The sequence below is a fragment of the Dunckerocampus dactyliophorus genome, chromosome 13, assembly GCF_027744805.1.
Source record: "Dunckerocampus dactyliophorus isolate RoL2022-P2 chromosome 13, RoL_Ddac_1.1, whole genome shotgun sequence".
Lineage (NCBI taxonomy): Eukaryota > Metazoa > Chordata > Actinopteri > Syngnathiformes > Syngnathidae > Dunckerocampus > Dunckerocampus dactyliophorus.
Window position 1 is genome coordinate 4,933,622 of NC_072831.1, and position 21,150 is coordinate 4,954,771.

Here is a 21,150-nt window from a genome sequence, read left to right on the forward strand (position 1 = left end):
GTTGCTGTGTGGTGATTGTTGGAGGTTGTTGCTATTGTTTGTGTCGCGCACCGAGTGCTACAGTAGATACCAATGTTTAATTCTTTATAGCAGTTATTGCAGAAACAAGACCATATCTTCATTTATATTAATTATAAGTATGAATTATTCAGTTGTTGTTGTTATTATAATTATTATTAATTATTAAGTATTATGAGTATAAAAAAATTGGGAGATGGGACATTCATAAACTAAGTGGTTTATCGGCACTTTTTCAAGTTTACATAAGGAGCATTCTGGTGAAACTTCCTCTGTAAAATGCAACCACTGGCAAAATCATAAAACCGTTCATGGATCTTGGAAAGTTTCAATCAATATGTATCGATATCAGTATCGGTGTTGGCAATTCTGAACCGATCAACCCATCTAGAGGAAGAATTGTGCATTAACGCTCCTATGCAGTAGGGGGTGATGTTGCTATTTGTGATCCTGTTTTGCACATCCTTTTATATCAGTAGAAGAAGAATGTTTAGGTCTTTTCAGTCTGTCCTATTTTAATCAGCTTCGTCTCAACACGTTTGCGTTACATTTACAGGGGATTTAAACATTATTTTCTGTTATATTCTCCGGTTGCGCGTATTACACGTGTTTATTGTGCTGATTTAACACAAAAGCATGTACCGTCCCTGTCAGCCGCCTTTCGGGTTACCTAGACCTCGCGGCAGTCCGTACAATATCGGGTCTCCTCTTCTCCCTCCTCCTGGACATTTGCCTCCTGGACCGTGTGGACCATTTTCGTCCTCATCGATGCCGGGACCTCAGTTTCTACACAACAGACCTCCAGGACCTTCTGTAATCAATGTACGTACACAATTCGTATGCTAATGCTAGCGCAACATACCAGGGTGTAGAGCAGGGCTATTCAATTGTTCTGCGGGACACGTTTTTAAAAGTCTGGGGACAGCGGGGTTGGTTTTCCATCACTAGTATTCTTATTTTGTTTTTTCATTTATTAATTCACTCTTGTTGACTCACTAGTTGGCTAACCAAGTCATAAAGTTGCAGTGTCTGTACAGTCACACGAGCTATGTTTACACCAGGCAAACATCCTCTATATGACAGCAGTGATCTGGTGATTTTTGGAATCTGCTGCAAAAAACGATGCTGAAGTTGGCTTCGGCACTTTAAGGTGGATTTGACGTAATTAGCAGTGCGAGTGTTTGTCCTGACGATCTGTTTACACTTTAGGCAAGCCATTGCCTTTACCTGACACTCACCGGTCTAATATGGTGCTGTAATATGGACCACAGACTACTCTCATTACATTTTCACCAATAGAATAAAGGTTTCACAAATCACAATCTATGTTTTTATGAACCTTTGGGGTCTAAAGATTAATCCAGTCAAGTTTTGAGATATCCAAACCTCGTGGTCTTCAAATTGGACAAGGTCTGATATGGACTAGAGGCTGAAAACAGAGAGAAATATACCTGTATTGCATTTTCACAAATAGCATAAAGCGGGCGTAACTAACGTGATGCCCGCGGGCACCAGGTAGCCTCCAACGACCACGAGGCGCCCGCAAGCCTGCTTTTCATTCAGGTTTTCATTTAATAATGTGAGAACACTAGAAAGAAATGCATTCTCAAATACAAAATGTGAGTTGTGGATACCGGCATTTTGTTAATGTTGTGGTAGTACACGCATATTTGGTCAGTTGTTATTATTAGGTTAAAACCACCTTAAATCGAATGGGAGGCTGGCGAATTGGAGTAGTTTAGCTACTAATGTTAAGTATATTTGAATGTGACCATAGCCACACAACGACTCCAAATTGACGGCTGCTTCCCTGAGACAGCCCTTTTTTGTGTGTGTATGTGCACGCGCCAAAGGCATGGACGTACGCAGTGTTGATTTTGTCGACAAATAATTTTCGTCATAGTTTTCGTCCCCGTCCAAAGACAAGATCACGACTCGTCAAAAGAAATGCAAGGTGACAAAAGGTATAACGAAGGGAACGGACATTTTCTGTTCACAGAAACGAGATCCGATCATGTCTAATGTTGTCTTGTCCATCTGTAAATAACGAGACTTCATGGCCAACTCTTTATTTACATGCGTCTATGAACACACTGATGCCGGAAGGAAGTGTCTTTTCTTCCTCGAGACTGGCTTAGCAACAGCACTGAGGGTATGAGTACAACTGCTGGTCACATTGCGTATTACAGTCATTTTCACTGCACTGAGCTGTGATATTATTTCACATCTGAAAAAAATGTCAGAATGTTTCTTCATTTCAGGTGAAGTAATTTATTAATAATGCATTAAGGTTAGTGCGAAATTGACTTATCAATATATTAATTGAGAGCAGTAAATGGTCTACTCGTTATTTAGAAAGATGCCTTATGCTTTATACCTGGGGTGTCTAAACTTTATATATGTATAATATATATATATATATATATATATATATATATATATATATATTATACATATATATATTATACATATATTATACATATATATATATTATACATATATACTTTATATTTATATATTTTACAGGAAGTAAGGGCTTTGATATTTGGAATGCTAAGAAATTATATATATTTCAAGAAAAAACTGTATCTCAGCTGTGTGATATAGGTGAAAAAGCATATCATTAACATCAACTCTGGTCTTTGCCCTCATTTTTGCTGTTGTTTAAAAAAAAAAAATCAATATTTCAACTTTCCTCTGAAATAATCTTCTTACATTGTCTTCTTGTAATATTATGAATGACTTCCCATAATGTTTTGACTTTATTCTCATATTATAACTTTTTTCGCAACCTAATTTTCCAAAAATTACAACAAGGCCTGTCATGATAACAAATTTTGCTGGTTGATGATTGTGCTAAAAATTATCATCGATGTTCGATATTATCGGCAACATTCTTGAGACCATTTCTTCATTAATTGTTTTCATGAGAGGTGCAATTCACATTTGAACCACTAGATGGTACTCAAGTATAGTGTACCTGTGTGCGACATTAGCTTGACACAGAAGTTGCCTGTATGTATGTTTTTGTGACGTAGCCAGCGACAATCTGTGAGCGCGCACCATTTTGCACTGTTTTGTTTATATTTGCCTCAGTAAGCATTATCTCTCGGGACGAAGGCTCCACTGCTGAGCACGTCCATGGGTAGTTTTTTTCCCCAGTTGAGAAAACTCACCGTGTTCATTTAAAACCCAGATATTCCCACGCTTGAAAAACGCTTTTGTGCCGTCATTCATGTGTATGCTGGCATCTGGCCTAATTACAACTTTGTTTTGTTTGTTTCTAACAATATTATGACTAAAAAAAAAATCTTTTATTTTCTCTAACTTTATGCTCCTGAATGATTTTTTTCTCATAATATTAATCAGTTTATTCTTGTAAAATTGTGACTTTTTTCTGGTTCTAATCCAACTTTTTTTCTCAATGTTTTGACTTTCTCGTAAAATTCCAGCAGTTTTTTTTTTCCATTTTTGCGGTTGCAGACTGTTTCCACAAATATATATATATATATATATATATTTTTACCTTATTCTCCATCCATCCATCCATTTTCTATACCGCTTCTTCCTCATTAGGGTCGCTGGAGCCTATCCCAGCTGACTTCGGGCGACAGGCGGGGTACACCCTGGACTGGTCGCCAGCCAATCGCAGGGCACATATAGACAAACAACCATTCACACTCACATTCATACCTACGGACAATTTAGAGTCGCCAATTAACCTCACTTGCATGTTTTTGGAATGTGGGAGGAAGCCGGAGTACCTGGAGAAAACCCACGCGCACACGGGGAGAACATGCAAACTCCACACAGAAATGCCCAGGGGAGAATCGAACTCAGGTCTTCCCTGTTACTGTGTTGGCCAACGTGCTAACCACTGGACCACTGTGCGGCCTACCTTATTCTCATAATATTATAACTTTTTCCCCAACCTAATTTTCCAAAACTTAGGATTTAATTTTGGTTCATTTGTTTCTCATAATACTACAACTTTAAAAAAGTATGTAATTTGACTTGATAATTGAAAGAGTATAAACATTCCATAAATGTCAGCGTTCTGCCATGCAAAGTACTATGATTGTGAATACTCTCAGCCCCATTGTAGCAGCTTCTCCATAGACGGTAGTACAGCCATTTCTGCGGGAGGCAGCCAGCAGATTGCCTCTCCAGTGCCACCTCCACACCCTCAGGTCTCCCCATGGAATCCCGTCGAACATCCTAAGCCAGGCAACAGGTACGTGTTTATACGTGTTTATAAAAGTCAAAGATGGAACATTTTCAATGATGGTTGATTGCCTTTTTCAGTGACCATGCTGGTGAAGAGTTCTTGCGGTGTCTTGCTGCAAATAAGCCTCTTCCTGACTATCTCAAAGGCAACATGGCCTACAACCTGGCTGATGCATTCAAGTCAGCAAATATCCTGAAGGAGGCCGTCAAATCAGATCATGTGTTCCAGAAGCATTTCACCAGGGGCAAAAGCAGGAGCAGGAGCAGAAATAGCAGCCGAAGCCGCGGTCGTAGCCGTGGCCGTAGCCGTGGAAGATCTCGAAGCAGAAGTCTCGTACGAAGCCGAAGCAAAGGAAGGAGCAAAAGTCGCACTCGTGGTAAAAGTCGAGCAAGAAGCAAAAGTCGGGCAAGAAGCAAAAGTCGGGCAAGAAGCAAAAGTCGAGCAAGAAGCAAAAGTCGAACCAAGAAAAGTCGCGCACGGAGCAAAAGTAGACGCAGGCGGTCGAGGTCACAGAGTAACAGTAGCGGCAATGGCAAGAGAGAGCATGCCAATAACAAAAAACAGCAAAAGGAAAGGAGCGCTAGCCACAGCAAGGACTTAGACACTGCTATTTGTAGTGGTAGTCTCCAAGGCAGTAGTCTCTTAGAGGGACTAAAGCTGGTCATCAACAACAACGAACTGGAAGAGCGGATGCCTACATTCAAAGACGAAGTCTTCTCTATTCAGGTAAAGATTGTCATGCTTTTCTTTTACTTACATTTGTTGTACAATGTGTAATATACAGTCTAGGGCCCTATGATTTCCATGTTAACGGAATCGTAGAATTGGCCAATAAAACGGAATCTACAGAAATTTACATTTGTGTGGGGAAGTATTTTTAATATACACGGTGGTGACCCCTTCCTGATTTCTTATTGTTGTGCATGTTTGTCACACTTAAATGTTTCAGATCATCAAACTGATTTAAATATTAGTCAATGACAACACAACTGAACACAAAATGCAGTTTTTAAATGAAACTTTTTATTATTAAGTGAGAAAAAATCCAAACCAACATGACCCTGTGTGGAAAAGTAATTGCCTCCTAAACCTAATAAGTGGTTGGGCCGCCCTTAGCAGCAACAACTGCAATCAAGCGTTTGCGGTAACTTGCAATGAGTCTCTTACAGCGCTGTGGAGGAATTTTGGCCCACTCATCTTTGCAGAATTGCAATCATTTTTTCACACAGGGCCGAGTAGGTTTGGCTTGTTTTTCTTGTTTTTTTAAATAAAAAGTTTAATTTAAAAACTGCATTTTGTTTTCAGGTGTGTTGTCATTGACTAATATTTAAATTTGCACCACTCGCAGTAAAACACAACCCCAAAGCGCTTGAAACAGGATTCAACACTTGAATGAATTCCGATCCTGCAAAAATATATGAATAAATTATGCTCGTTTTTTGCCATAACCCACGGCAAGCTGTAACGCAACCTTGAGCCCCACACGTCATTTCCTGCCTCCACATCTTATTTATGTCTGAAATGGCTCATTTCCTTCTATTATGTATACTATATTCATGTCTAGGGGCTCTAATAATATTAAACTTATTTAGAAGGTTGTACACAGGTATTCTATGCTCTAACTTTGAAAATATTCAATTTCTAAGTAAGGAATCTTGCTTCACTGCAATTCATTTATCACGGCAGGGTCTGGAACCAGTTAACCACGATAAACAAGTGATTACTGGATAAGCATTTTTATTTTCTGTCATTCAGGGCCCGGTTGTTCAAAACACGGTTATTTTAACCACTGGTTAATCCTTAACCACCGGTTAAATTCTTAACCCGCTGTTAGCTAACCGACCGTTAAATATGCGTTGTTCAGAACATGGTTACACACGTCGTTAGTTAATGGCACTGTTAAAGTTAATCGTGTGGTTGACGTCACTGGTCAGCGCCAATACATCCCACAATTCCTCATTTTGTTGACTTCAGTTTTAGCGAAAAAATCGTTAACGAAATGATTTACTAAATAACCGGGTTTGGAACAACCGGGCCCAGGTCCATGTTCCCTGACCAATTTATAAAGAGAACATTGATAATTGATCATTTTAGTGCACAATATTGACTCTTTGTGCAAAGTATCAGTTTTTTCATTAATGGTCAAAGATCCCAAGATTTTTTTTGTACACATCTACCTGGTTATCTGGTTATCTGCAAAATATGCACAGTAGATCCTCACCCTTTGTGGGGATTACGCACCGAGACCACCAGCGAATAGTGAAAAAACACAAGTAATTGAGACGCTGTAAAAATACCTATTTTCTAATATAGTTGTCCTTCGCTTCATCGTGCTTCAAATTTTGCAGCTTCACACTATCACAGTTTCTAAAAATATATTATGATTTAATAATAAAATAAGAATTATAAAAATGATTAGAGCCAACAGAGCCAAGAAGGCAGAGCTTAGACACACTCCTTCATTGACTGGCAACACCTCGCCTTCCTGGCAAAACACGCATTCGTGTCCAAAGTGTGGCCCAGGGAACTTCTGTGGAACGTGGAACAAAAATCCAACAAAAGTGGAAAAGCAGAGCAGAAGAAGTAGAAAAAGCTAAACTGTTGATCCTAAACTAATAAAGACACAAACATTTGTCTTTAAATAAATGTATAACCTTGCTGTTTTTGTTATCAATATCAAAGAGCAGCTGAACAGCCCTGACGTAAATACTGTAGACAAAGACGAGTACTGTAGATAAGACAAAGCAATGAGCTGGCATTGTTCAACTAACTACAAGCTGGAGCTACAGTATTAATGCTGACAGCCCTATTGAAAAGCCAGTATTTCAAGAAATGCTGCAAACGATTGACAGACAGTACCAATTGCCTGTGAGAAATGGCAGTAATATTGTTTAGCGTCAATTGGGGACAATAAACAGGCACCTTAAAATGTTAGTCCAGTCATGTTTTTTTCTTAAAATTAATGTTAAAATCTTGTATAGTCTTGTTCTCGTGGACCCAGTCTCTATACAGTTTATACTTAAAAGTGTTTAGTAAGTGTGAGGCATATTTAGGGCTTAAACCTGGATTGTGTTGCAAGTGAACAATGGCAATTGAAGGGCGAAGGGGAGCGATCTGGAGCTGAAAGTAATGTATTAATTACAACAGACACTATTATTTCAAATGTTGATGCAAAATTGGAGAAGAGCATCATCGTCAAGATAGCAAGAGAGGGTTTGTGTGTGTGTGTGTGTGTGTGTGTGTGTTGGGGGGGGGGCAAGCCGTGTGTCAACAATTTTTATGGGACTATGACTTATTCTTGGTTTTTCACCATTCCCTGCTGGTCCGAAACGTCACCCTCACAAAAAGCGGGACTCTACTGTACCCCAGAAAAAAACATACATTGACTTGATTTTATGATTACTCAAATGTGCCCCATTTGTTCAGGAAAATGTATTCTTTTATCTATAGGCGTCTGATAAAATCCAAGAAATGCAGTGTGTCTCCACCAAGGAGCAAGATGATAAAATGGAGACTTCAGAGTCGTTGGAAAATGACAACACTGTCCTGCCTCATGACAGAGTAGGCAGCGACTTCTCCTGGCTTCAGCCCCAAAGCCAGACGGCCGCAAGGGCTGATGAATTTGAAGATGAAGAGTCATTCTTGTATGGGAATGAAGACACAAAAGACAAAACATCGACTACACTCATGACTGACGAGTTGGTCAAACCAAAGCGGGAAGAGATGAAGAGCTGCGGTCTGGGCAGTCAACAGCATAATGTGAATACGTCAAATTCCAGCATTTTGGGCGGTCTGTCTATCTCGAGCCAAGCCTTTGCAACTTTGGACAACAATGAGTGTGAAAAGATCAAAAATATATTAAAAAGTTTGGGCAAAACACACAGTACTGAGACAATGGAGAAGATGGCCTTCAACAGCGACGGGAAACCGTCCACTCCTGCACAAACTCTTACTTCGGTCTCATCAGTCGCTTCCTTGGGATTGCCAGCACAGCACAACCCCAATCTACGCAGAGCGTTGGAGTCTCTACAGACACTTATCAAAGGTGAGAGGCATTATTGTATGAACCATTCACTTTATTTATTGTGTTATCTTACTATCATCCTCATTTACTCTATATGATGTAAACATGAACGGCAATAAGTCAATTTGACAAGGGTGGTCGTTTTAACTTTTGGAAGTTGTTTATGGAAAACATGCTTTCTTCAATCAGATCAAATCAATATATTTCTTTAGATTATACTTGTTGATTTTTGGCTCTGTTTCTCCCCAGTTTGTCAAAGGATAAGGTTTTGTGCCATCTCGTCATGAAGGTGGATCGAATCTGTTGAAGACTGTTGCCGCTTGACCCGATATGCTAGCCTTACTATGCCTTATTGATCAATGCTTTTTATGTGGACTTATAACATTTTGTGTTTCCGTTTTCAAGTGACCAAGGAGAAGCGGGCAAAAAGTGAAGGGGTTGTACCATCTCCGTCATCCTATAATAAACAAAAGGTAAAGGAATTCTCTGGCAGGTTCCTCAACACCTTGACGGTACACAGTCATTAATATGAAGGCTTCAACATTTGTCATCCTTCGAATAACTGTAGCTCATCGCTTTGTTTAAAAATATTGGTAAGATTTTAAAGAGGGGATAAAATTCATCCCCGGCCAACCAGCAAGCATTGTGTATAATAACATAATTAGGGATGCTCCGATCAGCTACCGATCAGTATTGGCCGATTTCTGTGAAAAATCAAGTACCGTAATCGGCATATGCCAATAAATGCTTTTCAACGCCAATCACAAAAGGCGTTCACCTGTGGCTCATACTATTGCAGCCCGCAGCTATCCATGCGTGCAGTGGAGTGTCTTGCCCTTACTAATATTTTTGGGCATCGTGCTCCTCCCACTTTTTTTACAGTACGCAGGCATCCTAAACAAAAACAATCATGTCTGACTTGTAGAACTTAACTGCTAACACATACCCCGGAAACTATCTTGCGGGGTTACCACGTTAAAAAACTTTAATACGACATTTGAAGAACAAACACGTGACAGAGTATGGTGAGTTTTTGAGGCTCACGGCGTGATCATCAGTCAAACGGTCACGGAACACTGGACCAGCTCTACACCCTTGCAAGGGTGATGGAGGGTAAATGGGAGTTTGGCTTATTTTCTCTGATTATATCGACTATATTGGGTAATATGAGTGTAAAAGTGACTACTATTAGGGTGTTATTTCATGTCTAGAGGGCTGTAATAATGGTAAAAAATCAAATCGTATTTGAAAAGTCATAAACAGATTTTTTTATGCTCCAACTTTGAAAATGTTCTATTTATTAATATTGAATCTTGCTTTGTGGAAATTCACTTATCGCGGTCGAACCAATTGACTGCAATAAACGAGGGATTATTGTACTCCTAATCTCAACTCATTTGAATAACAATTTAATTTTTACAATTTAATTTTTACAGTAGGGACCTTTATGGGCACTAAAGGACACTGTTCAAATAATAAATACGGACCAATAAAAGCAGGGTAGAGATGGATGTTATAGACAAAACTTAAAATTGCAAATGTGAGATAAAGTAAGTAGCTGATATCAAAGTGAATAAGATGTCCGAGAGTCAATATTCCGGAGGTCAGGGAGTAGTGAGTTCCAAAGCTTTGTAAATCAAGATAATTATTATAAACTGGATCATGTATTGAACGGGGGAGCCAGTGGAGCTGCTGCAAGACCAAGGTAATGAGCTGGATGGAGGAGGATTATGGTACAGGCAGGATTATACAGGCAGAAGCGTTTTGGAGAAGCTGAAGTTTGTGAAGTGATTTATGGGGGAGGCCAAAGAGGAGTGAGTTGCACTAATCCAAACGGGAGGTGACGAGGCTGTGGACCAGGATGGTGGCAGTATGGGGCGTGAGAGACGGATGAAGGCGATCGATGTTACATAGATGCAAGTTGGTGTTTTTTTATGTGGATAAAAGACACAGGTCACATAAACACTCTTTTCGGTCAAACCTCTCCACCACCAAGGGCAAGACCAAAAAGCTGGCCTTAGGGACAAGCCTGCAGACCTGCATAAGACAGGAATGGACTACAAGAGCATGAAGATGTTTGGTGAGAAAGAGTATGAGTATTAGAGTAAGAATAAATGGAATAATAAATTATAAAGAATAAATAGAAGAAATCCAAGGTAAGAGTCAGGAGCTGGTTGATGATGTCAAGGGAGTTGGGAGCACAGCAAGAAAAACATTAGGAAGACACCCTGCTGTCAGACACATGCACAAACCCGTCTGGGAGCTTGGGGGAATGTGATGTGCTCACAAGACACCAGAATAGAGCTGTTTGCATGCATCAAGTGGACTCAGCAGTGAAATGGTGAATCTCAGTCTTAACAACAGCATCCCCAACATTCTGCTTTGGGGATGTTTCTCCCACCCACCAAAATCCCTTCTACAATGTGTGCAACCCTGGTGAGGAACTACATGAAACGTCTGACCTCTGTGCTTGCCAACAAGACTTGGAGCCAACACAGTAGAGAATGCAAGAAACACTATTTGTACCCGGGTCCCTGTACTTGTCTGTGTAAAAAGCCCAGGTCCCCTCATTTCCAGTCAGAATCTACTGGATGACTGCATCCAGGCAGTATCTGACCCTATACTGTATTTACAATTATAGTCTGCAGGAAAGAAATTTTGTTTTTTTTTTGTTATTGTCGCTGTGTTTTTCAAAATTTGTTCAGTTTTTAATGCATCATTAATGTATGGATTATCACTGATTATCATGCTAATTAAGATTGTCATGATTATACATGTATTATCCAAGGTATTAATCATTTTTTTAATTATCTTTAATCAGAATACTTAATAATCCCAGTTTCTATTGCACACAAACGGTGAACTAAACATTGCAGCTTTTTTGGAGTTGGTTGTTTTAACTTGTCACTTCTGTTTTCCAGTCCAGTGAGAAAATTGAAAGGAACAAAGACAAACGAACCAAAATAAATCAAGCGGAAAATTTGGTGAAAGAAGTAGCAGGATTCCTCCAAGAGGACGGTAAAGTAGTTTACTCTTGTATGCTCTTTAGCACTTGAAGCCATTGTAAAGTAACTTATTGTTACTCATTGTTTTTCTTCTGTTTTTTTTCCCCCAGGATTTGGTTTTCTTACACCAGTGATTGGTTTTTACTGCCAGATATGTGAGGAGTTCATCGGAGATTTAAAGAGCGCTGAAAGTCATGCAATCATCCACTGCCACCGAAATATCAGCCATGTGAGTAGGACTGGAGTGATACCACGATACGATATGTGTTATTGAGCTTACCATACCGTATATACCAGTCATCACCAAATGGCAGAACTCGGCCCGGATCCGGACCCAGTGATGGCCCTTTACGGACCTGTGACCAATTAAAGTGAATGGGAAATATAATAACATATAATCATGCTCACCGACCGATGGCAGCGGTAGTTTGCAAGCGTAATTGCTTCAGTCAAGATGGTGATAGCAAACGCAGTGACGTCACTCAAATGAACCAATGAAACCGTTTGTTTACATGTCGAGAACCTTGCATCCATCCATCCATTTTCTCTGCTGCTTAATCTTCGAATGAGAACCACGGCATGCTCAAAAGTAAGAAGTTGATTGAGAAAACCGAACTTTTAAAAGTGAAAGGACGGCCCAATATATGGTCATTCTTCCAGAATCCAGTGCCAAAGCGCCGTGTCTTATATGCTCTGAAACTGCAGCGCCCAGTATAAAAAATCAAGGAGAGTCATAGCACACTAATATACAGCACAGCAGCGTGCAAATGAGTCTTCACTAAGGATTGTAGGGAGAGTGGTGGAGGAGTGCTTCTGCTGCAGAGATCTTACTCAAAGGTCAACAACGTACTGGTGCAGCTTTTCTGTTGGAGACACTTCAATTATTGTTTAATATTCTTTTTTTCAGATAAACAGTGCCCTTTTATTTAACTTACAAAAAAGCCTCTTGTGTTCATTCATTGTTTGTACAGTCAAACTTTTTATTATGTGAATTGTGGTCCTGTTTTCTTTTCAATGCAATTTAGGAGGGCAACAAAAAGGAGGGCAGTGAAGCATCCAAGCGTATTCAAGAGTCAAATTGTATGCTGAGTACTACAAATTCATACATGTTGGCAAAGCTGCACTAATATACTGAAAGTACTCTTTGCTTCGCACCCCTCCCAGGGGGACCTGCCCCACTATTTGAGAAGCACTGGTTGTAGGTTGATGTGCAGGGTTTCATTACATTTGATTTTCTATGAGCTAGTCTGTTGGATGCAATTTAAGGCAAAATAAGGTTCGGACCTTCCCTGTAAAAAAACTGTACAAACGGACCTTACTTAATTTTAATTGAAAACTTCTGATATACAGTATATACAGTGGCGTAAAAAATTGTTTGCCTCCTTCCTGATTTCTGTTTGCGCTCTCAAAATTTTAAGTTACGGGCTACTGTGCTCCAGTCTGGAGCCCTGGTTGGTCCACACAGATGGGTTGTCAATATAAACGGGACTGACTGAAACGGGTTCCACTGTACAACACAGAAACAATTTATATTAAGCTTTAATTTTGTGTGTTTTTATCGTTGGCAGAAAATACAAGTGGATAAACATAATGAAGATACTCAAGGGCACCAAAGCAGACACCAGCCCCCACCGTCAGACCAAAAAGACAACAGGAGCCACAGTCGTACAGATCGAGGAGACAACAGGAAAGACAGGATCAAACAGGAGGATGATTCTAGTGGTCACAGGCCCGGGCCAGAAAATGTTTTGTGGAAGGAGATGAAGAAGGAGAGGATGCTCATTACCGTGTCCCGTTGTGTTACGTCTCCAAACATCGAGGAGCTCAACAAGGATCAGGGCTTTGGAAACCGTGCCAAAGTCAAGGAGAACACTGACAGCAAAGGGAAATCCAATGAGAGTAAGAAAAAAGATGCAAATGATAAAAATGACTGTAGCGCCGACAGCAGCGACGACCAAGAAAAGCAATCGAAAGGAAAGTCGCACAAAAAGAAAAAGGCTAAGAAGAAGAAGAAGAAAAAGGAGAAGTCTTAAGTGATGCATTGTAGTTGGTTTTGTTATTCCTTCCAGGAAAACTTCCCAAGTTTCTTGTAAAAAAAAAAAAAAAAAAATCTTGATTTTGTTTTGCCTGTTACTGGGTCATGGAGAACAGACGAACCTCAGTCATCTGTGTGGGAACCGTTGGTCAGTGATTGCAAGGCAAGGAATATCAGTTTGACTTTTAAACTTCCAGTCAAGATGAAGCATCGGAGCTGAAGTTTAAACAAAACCCAAACTGTTCTCTGAGCTTGCAGCATGGTAACATTTCTTTCTCCCTGCAAATGCAGTGGATCCCCACATATTTTTGCCATTCAGCATTCACAGCCCTGCAAATTTGCAGACTTTTGATCAAAACATTTTTTTATTTGTGGAAAAACCTGCCGTTTTGTGCTCATAATCTCCATGAGTAGGCCGTTTATTGGTAGAAAACCCATCTCATTTGGCCTACACAGGTAAAGATTGCGTTGCATAGAAACTAGTCCGAGGCAAACTTGAAATCAGCTTGATAGTTACACCCTGAAACATCACAAACCTTCACAAACCCTAACTTCCTCCCTTACTCACGGTGCAACCAAAAATAAAACATGTGGAACACACAATGTAACTGCCATACCTGCACTATGCAGGTATTGGTTTTGGTTGTTCGCCAAAAATAGGGAACTACTGTAATACATTTTTCACAAGTACGCCTATTCATCCTTTGCTGTAACTTCGCCTTTCGTGTAAATCCTAAGACATTCTACAAATGCTTTATATTTTGTATTGTAGAGAAAATCAGAAATGTGTGCACAATTCACTAGTAAAAAGATAACATGTTATCTTTGCAATGTACTGATAGGATACATTGTGTTTTTATCAGTCTTGCATATTTTTTGTCTGTTCACGGTTACGTTTATGGTATTCATGCAGATATGTTTCTATTTCTATCTGGTGACAATGCTCAACCCCATAAAAGTGATTTCAAAGAACTCACTGCACATTCGCGATTCTGCATCCATTGCACATTTGCGGATTTTTGGTTGAAAAGTTGTTTAAAATATATTTTGGTTTCTTTCTCTGAAAACAGGCATTTGTTTTCCGCAGAAAACCCGTTTCTTTCACTATAAGTCGGTACTAATTTATACAGGTAAACTGTACAGTATAAGTGTGTGGGGCATGTTGAAGATAGAAAGGGGGCGGTGTTCTTGAACTGGATCTTTCTAATGATTACAACAGTAACTTATTGAAAATATTGACAATTGGAGAGAACATCATCAGTAGCGGGAGGATCTGAAGGAGGGGAGTGAGCCGTGTGTCAAAAATACATTTTCATGGACATCTCAATTACTCGCCATTGTTTTCGTGACTTGATGGTGGGCCTGGAACATCCATGAGCTTAATCCAGCTCCTCCCGGCGGATTCCGAGGCATTCCCTGGCCAGTTGGGAGACATAGTCTCTCCAACGTGTCCTGGGTCTTCCCAGGGGCCTTCTACCGGTTGGACATGCTCTGAATACCTCCACAGGGAGGCGTCCTGACCAAATGCCCGAGCCATCTCATCTGGCTCCTCTCAGTGCGGAGGAGTAGCGGTTCTACTCCGAGTTTCTTCCTGATGACAGTGCTTCTCACCTTATCTGTAAGGGAGAGCCCAGCCACCCTAGGGAGAAAACAAATTTTGGCCGCTTGTACCCGCGATCTTCACCTTTCGGTCACTACCCGAAGCTCATGACCATACTATAGGTGAGGTTAGGAACGTAGATCGGGAAGTAAGTTGAGAGCTTTGCCTTTCACTCACTTCACCGCAATGGACAGATGCAGAGTCACTGCAGACGCTGACGCTGCACCAATTCGCCTGTCGGTCTCACGGGGCCTGTAACATAATCCCAGCAAAAAGTGGGGATCTACTGTAGACACAAATTTTACCCAAACTTTTCAAACAAGTTTGTTTTATTGCTGGGTTGTGACCAGGGGCCTTACTTACAGAGCTCACCTACACACTAAATGGGGCTGAAAAGTTGCATACGCAGTTTTCCACGCAAAGTATGTTACCAAAAAAACAAACTGGCATGAGAACGCACGTACCCTTTATAGTTGGCATACGCACTTTTTGGACAAAGTGTTGTTATTTTACGTGCCACTGATGGTAATCATTTGTCATTTATCATAAACGCCATTACGCACAAGCGTATAGTATCCGCACTAAAAGATGCATGAAAAACACAACACAGCGTTTGGATACTTCATCATTTTATTTTCTAATCATAATAATGTTATGTGTTCGATTTAACATTAATTATAAGGAACATCAGGTTGTCAATTAAATAATTCTATAGGGTTTAAGTTTATAAGACACACAGCTAATATGTCCTTAGTGCTGTTTCTCGCTTTTGTTTGGATAGTTAAAAGAAAACAACATTTTCATTGCATATGTAAAGTCTGTCTTCAATAGCAACAGCTATTTACCACTTAAGCTTATATTTATCTAAAATGTGGTATCAATTAGAAAAAATGTAGAATGCTCACAAAAAATGGAAATTTGTGCCTTGATATATCCAACCACTTTTTTTTTTTTTTTAAGTTCTGCCACGGTGCACCCAGTTCCACTGAAGCTGTAGACAGCAGACGCTACTCGCCACTTGCTTATCTTCCTCTTGTTCGTAATGCCACTGCTGTGTCCTCCAAATATTCCGTTTTTACAGGCCTCCAGCTCTCCAACTAAGATTTCCACCTGAGTCTTGGGAAAGTTCCGCTTCTTCATCTTCGGCTTCTCAGCAGCCATGATTCAGAAGAATCCAGCGAAAGGCAATCCGGGGTCATTAAATATGGACGGCACATTCATAAACCACTTTGCATTGACCAGTTAAGTGAGGTAGAGTTGTGTAGGCACATTAGGACAGCAGGTAAAACACAAATTGTGTGAATGTGTCCGTACGCCACTTTTTTTTTTAGGCCTGAATACTTTTGTCCGCACACATATTTTGGGTTTCTGACGTACACAGACTTTTAGTCAGAGTTCCACGCACAGTTTTATAAGTGGGGCACGAGGTGACGAAGAGGCAGTCCACGTCATTTCCAGGTTTGAGACCGCCACCGTTCAGTTACCACAGGGATGTCAGAGTTTTAAAGGTTTAGTGCCGAATATACAGTACTAGCCAGATAGCTTCAAAAAACATCTGAATGTGACTGAGTGGATTCATACGCTTGTCAAACAATCTGGTGGTCCACACTTCCTTCTATACTTGCGAGGAATTCAAGAACTACAAAAGTACATAACTTCTTTACCTATGGTTGGGTTTACAAATTAGGGATCAAGGCCATGAAACACAATGTTGGACTTAATTTGCACTTGGGTAAGTACCGTGTTTTATGGATTGTTGATGCATGCGTGAGATATTCATTTATCAAGAGCGTGTTAAGCAATTAACGAACTAACTTTTTCTTTGTTTTTATGCTCAAATATTTGTAATCCTGTCATCTATAGTTCAACGCCTGCAGTTGCTTTTATGGTGTGAAGTTAATGTTTTGTATCAATGTTTACATTTTTCAGTTGCTTCGCTGATGTCTAGCAATGTTTTGCATACGTATTAGGTTTCGTTGATTCCAAGCACATTTTTTGCTTCTGTTAGAGATGGGAAATTTTCCACTCTGTCGTCGGAGTAGAGCTACAAACAGGCCTTATCTGCAACAGAGAGATAACACACACCAAGACTATTCTTGGAACAATAGCACCCTATAGTTCTTCAACTTCACACACATACACACAGATTTATTATGGGTCATCTTTTCGGTCTTCTGGCTGGTGCGCTCAGCCCTCTATCCGAGAATTGGCTGGAATCAGATCGGGCCAATATACCAACAAACAGTCGGGAAGTTTAACTGGCACATTGTGACCGCCTCCAAAGCTGGCCTATGAGGAAGAGAAACTTTGCTTCACTGCAGAGACCTCACAATATGTTGGTTGCTGGCCTGATCGTTCTCTCCGGTGCTGGCATTATAATTGCTTGTATCTACTCCTTTTTAAATATTATACTGTCAAAACTTGACCTCAAGCTTGTAGCCTTATGCCGACAGCTGTTTGTGCAAAAGAATCTGGGTGGGCCTCGCCCTGTACAAGGGCCGGTCCTAACAGCTCCATTGCTTGTCTAAGAGGAGTTGATTATAGGTATTTTAAAGTCTTCTCTTGCTTTTTTGCTGACAAGCATTTATTGCTAGCATATACACTGGGTTTGTAGTTTTTTGAGGCAATTCTTTATGTATTTCCCATTTTGATGAGCGTTTTTCAGTTCCAACAATAGTTTAACTTTGGTTTTAGTGTAAATTTTGCTTGTTAGTCCCTGCAAACTTGAGCGTGTTCATACGTTCAGACAGGTTCAGAAGCCACCTTTTCTGTTTTTTTTGGTTGTTTCCTGAACTTTTTTCCCGTTATGATGGACTACCTTACGAACCCTGTAATAACATTTTCCGAAATCACGTATGCGGCATTTTCGCTCTGATTTCACTTGACGTCTCCTTATGACTATATACGATCAAGGTTTTAGCTGGCTAGCTGTTATTTAAGTTTTTGCATCGCGATTCACTGTGGGTGATGTTGATGTTGCATTGTCCCTGGTGTTATTAGTACCGTAATTTCCGAACTATAGACCGCACCGGTATATAAGTCGCACCCACTAAATTTAAAGAGATAAAAGATTTGTGTATATATAAGCCGCACCTGTAACGTGATATTTAGTATGCAGAGAGAGTTTAATTTTTCATTAAATAAATGCTTTTTTACAAACTGTGTGTGTAAGATGACTAGTTAAACAGCCTACCACAAAAGTCCTTCATTGTCGTCATCATCCTCTTCCTGGGAACTAAAACTGCTAAAGCCATCTTCAGTGTCAGAATTGAACAGCCTCACTTTCCTCGTCACACACTTTGACAGCCTCTCTCCCTCTCTTTCGTTCTTGCTCTCAGTGTCACTTTCGCCTCAAGGCAAATGAACCCTTCAGCTTGAGCTGCCCTTTTCATCACGCAGTAGTCCAGCCTTTAGAAACCTGTTGGTGATAGTGGATTTTTTTTACACACTATAAAAGACACTGTAAACCTTGCAAACCTACCTCCACTCGGTACATTTTTCCATCGGAGTTCAACATCTGCCGCGGTTCAAGCAGTTCAAAAAGAAGCTGCAGTAATTCTACACTTGATCAAACTTACTTAAGATTTGTAAGATCACGATGACTGCATAAGACTTGGAAACACTAAAGTCATCCAACTCACAACTTCCTGAAGCCGCACTCTAAGCCTCATGGGAACTGTAGTTCTTTTAGCCATAAATTAGCCACATCACTGTATAAACCGCAGGGTTCAAAGCATGAGGAAAAAAAGTAGTGGTACACTTTTTATAGCGCTATGAAATGTGTCATCTGTTGGATAGCAAGAAAGATTTTGAAAAAATGGTCTCAAGCAGAGCATCAAAATATGGAACATCACCTCGTAAAACCCTCTCTTGTAAAGAACGCGTCTTTTTTCAGAAGCTGTAAAAGGTATGCGTTTAAATCAACTGTAGATGAATACATGCTCACGGTTATTTGTGCAAATTAATCCACTATGTATGTGTTTTTGTTGCCTTGTATTTCTGATTTATACAATCTGCAATCAAAGGGATCTCCTGTCGATAGGAGTATACCCAGAAAACAGCCCACAGATTTGCCAGATCCGCATAGCAGTCACGCCCCCTGAGCGCATGTGTACCAGTTGTGACCTGGGCTGCCTCAACCTTGTTATTCTCAACTGGCGACCCGCAGCCGTTTTAAGTGGGTCGCCGGTCCATGGTGGTCTCATTCCCAGTTGGAGCTATTGACCCAGGCAGAGGGGTGGTCTTCTGAAGAAATGGACCTCCTATTATTATTAAACTTACCTGCTGAGTTAATCAGAAAAAAACACTCGTATATTTGTTAGTAAACACACTTGTATATTTTGAATTGTACTTTTTGTTTATCTGAGGAGTTGACTCAGAGCAACTGGACCAGCTTGATTTTCTTAAAGATGTTTCACCTCTCATCCAGGTCAAGGTGCTCTCTTTCAAGTCCACAGATAGAGCATGTACTGAAAACCTTTAAAAACACTAAAACAACACTAAAAATGTGTTGTTCCTGAGCAGGAAGCAGGTAGGACATAATGCTTGCAACACGTTACAAAGCTAGAGCCCTCGAGGCAGCCGTGTAAGTGTTGCAAACAGGTCCTTTTTAAAATATAAGATATTTAAGTTTTAGTTGAAATATTTTTGCAGTTTGGGTCGCCGCTCATCATTTAGGGCGCTGCAGCCAAACCAGTTGAGAACCGCTGGTCTGAATGATTCATTCGGGGATGTTGAGGGGCGAACTGCGCAGACCGAACGCGCCATGATTTGAAAATTGCAAGAGTCAGCGTGTGATGTCACAGCAGTGAGCGGCAGTAGAAAATTGGCACACCGGGAGGAACAGTTCAACAGACGTGGAACAGCATCGTGAAGAATGGAAAACATGAAAAGTAAGTGCTTCATTTACCATAATACCCGCTATGAATGTTATCAACATGTTTTTTTCTCTCTTGGGCCCTCAAAGTTATTTTTTGAATGACCGACGATTTAGCAGTTCAGCAGCAGCATCAGCATACTTAATGTAAGTAACAGTTATTTAAAAGGGGACCTATTATGATTTTCCTCTTTTCTGACCTATAGATGTTGTTACGATGTCGTATTCTTGTGTTAAACAATGCCATGTGGTAATGAGGTTAGCGCGTTTGGAAGTGAGACCTGAAAGCAGTTTTGGATGGCTCTGCACGCTGTGTTTGAGTTTTTTTTTAACACCGAGTTCCAATGATGTCAACGCAACACGGACTTCCTTATATGCCAAACGCTGTAGGCCTGCCCTCCCTACGCTCTGCTCTGTTCACCGTGTTAGCACATAGGGCTCCCAGGAAATGTTTGTTCGGATGTGCCTAAAGAGGCAAGCATCAGGCAGAAGTGGTTGGAGTTGCGGATTCCGGGCCAGCAAGAGAAAAATATTCTCATCTGTCAACGGCACTTCACACGGGACTGTTTTGTGAACATACGGCCAATACGAAGACGGACTATCCACCAACTGTTGCAGAAGTCCGACGCCTTTCCAACGTTACTTGGCCGTGTTGAAGAGTCAGAAGAGCAAGCTGTAAGTAACAATTTAGCAGTGTCCTGACTGTGTTCATTTTGTGTAAGTAATCTGACAAAAGGGTTTCGGCAGCTGTCCGGAAGTCCTCGGGAGCGCTTGGGAGTGTCACCAATCACAGTGGAGTGGGCTTGGCGGGAGGCATACCTGGAGTAATTTACACAGACCATTTCGGCGGGAAGCAGGAAACCCAAGTAAGCACTGCAGGAAGAGGTGCAGAGTCTGGAAGATCTGGAAAGCTTTCTGTGCGGGTTATCATGTAATGAGTCCAGAGCTCAATACAAAGGCCTGAAAATGTGAAAAATAGGTCTCCTCTAATTAATTTGGTTTGGGCATGCTTGATTAATTTCCACGACGGAGGCTTCTACGACGGTGTATTAGGGCCACATTGGGGAAAAAAAATTATAATCTGAGATTTCGAAAATAAAGTTGTAAATTTACGAGAATAAAGTTTGTAATTTACGAGAATAAAATCGTACATTTACAACAATAAAGTCGTAGATTTATGAGAAGAAAGTCGTAAATTTACAAGAAAAAAAAGTTGTCAATTTCCGAGAATGATAGCTGTCCATTTCTGAGAATAAAAGTCGTAAATTTTCAAGAATAAAGTTGTACATTTACGAGAAAAAAAGTAATATTACTTTTGCCAAGGCCAAAGGTCACATAAGTCCCCCCTTTTCATAGCTGTCTCA

The 21,150-nt window shown here is 40.4% G+C and overlaps 1 protein-coding gene across 2 annotated transcripts; it reads left to right on the forward strand.

Annotated features, from left to right (window-relative positions):
* Positions 1–501: 501 nt before the first annotated feature.
* Positions 502–21,096, forward strand: si:ch211-195b21.5 (uncharacterized). Of its 2 annotated transcripts, XR_008573469.1 has the most exons (9): positions 502–840; positions 4,113–4,252; positions 4,324–4,972; positions 7,697–8,291; positions 8,676–8,743; positions 11,192–11,288; positions 11,386–11,504; positions 12,844–20,461; positions 20,534–21,096. XR_008573469.1 is itself a non-coding variant. In XM_054796923.1 (8 exons), exons 1-8 carry the CDS (start codon positions 655–657, stop codon positions 13,306–13,308), a joined length of 2,319 nt encoding a protein of 772 aa, XP_054652898.1. In that variant the 5' UTR covers positions 502–654; the 3' UTR covers positions 13,309–21,096. The 2 variants fall into 2 exon arrangements, 1 of the variants encoding a protein (XP_054652898.1); XM_054796923.1 differs by having other exon boundaries at positions 12,844–21,096.
* The last annotated feature ends 54 nt before the right edge of the window (positions 21,097–21,150 follow it).

What these genes read in the sequence shown, in the direction of transcription:
- si:ch211-195b21.5 (XM_054796923.1), top strand. Translation starts at nt 655, where the DNA reads ATGTACCGTCCCTGTCAGCCGCCTTTCGGGTTACCTAGACCTCGCGGC. An exon ending in ACGAAGTCTTCTCTATTCAG is followed by an intron (nt 4,973 to 7,696) that starts GTAAAGATTGTC and finishes TTTTATCTATAG; the next exon opens with GCGTCTGATAAAATCCAAGA. An exon ending in GCCACCGAAATATCAGCCAT is followed by an intron (nt 11,505 to 12,843) that starts GTGAGTAGGACT and finishes TATCGTTGGCAG; the next exon opens with AAAATACAAGTGGATAAACA.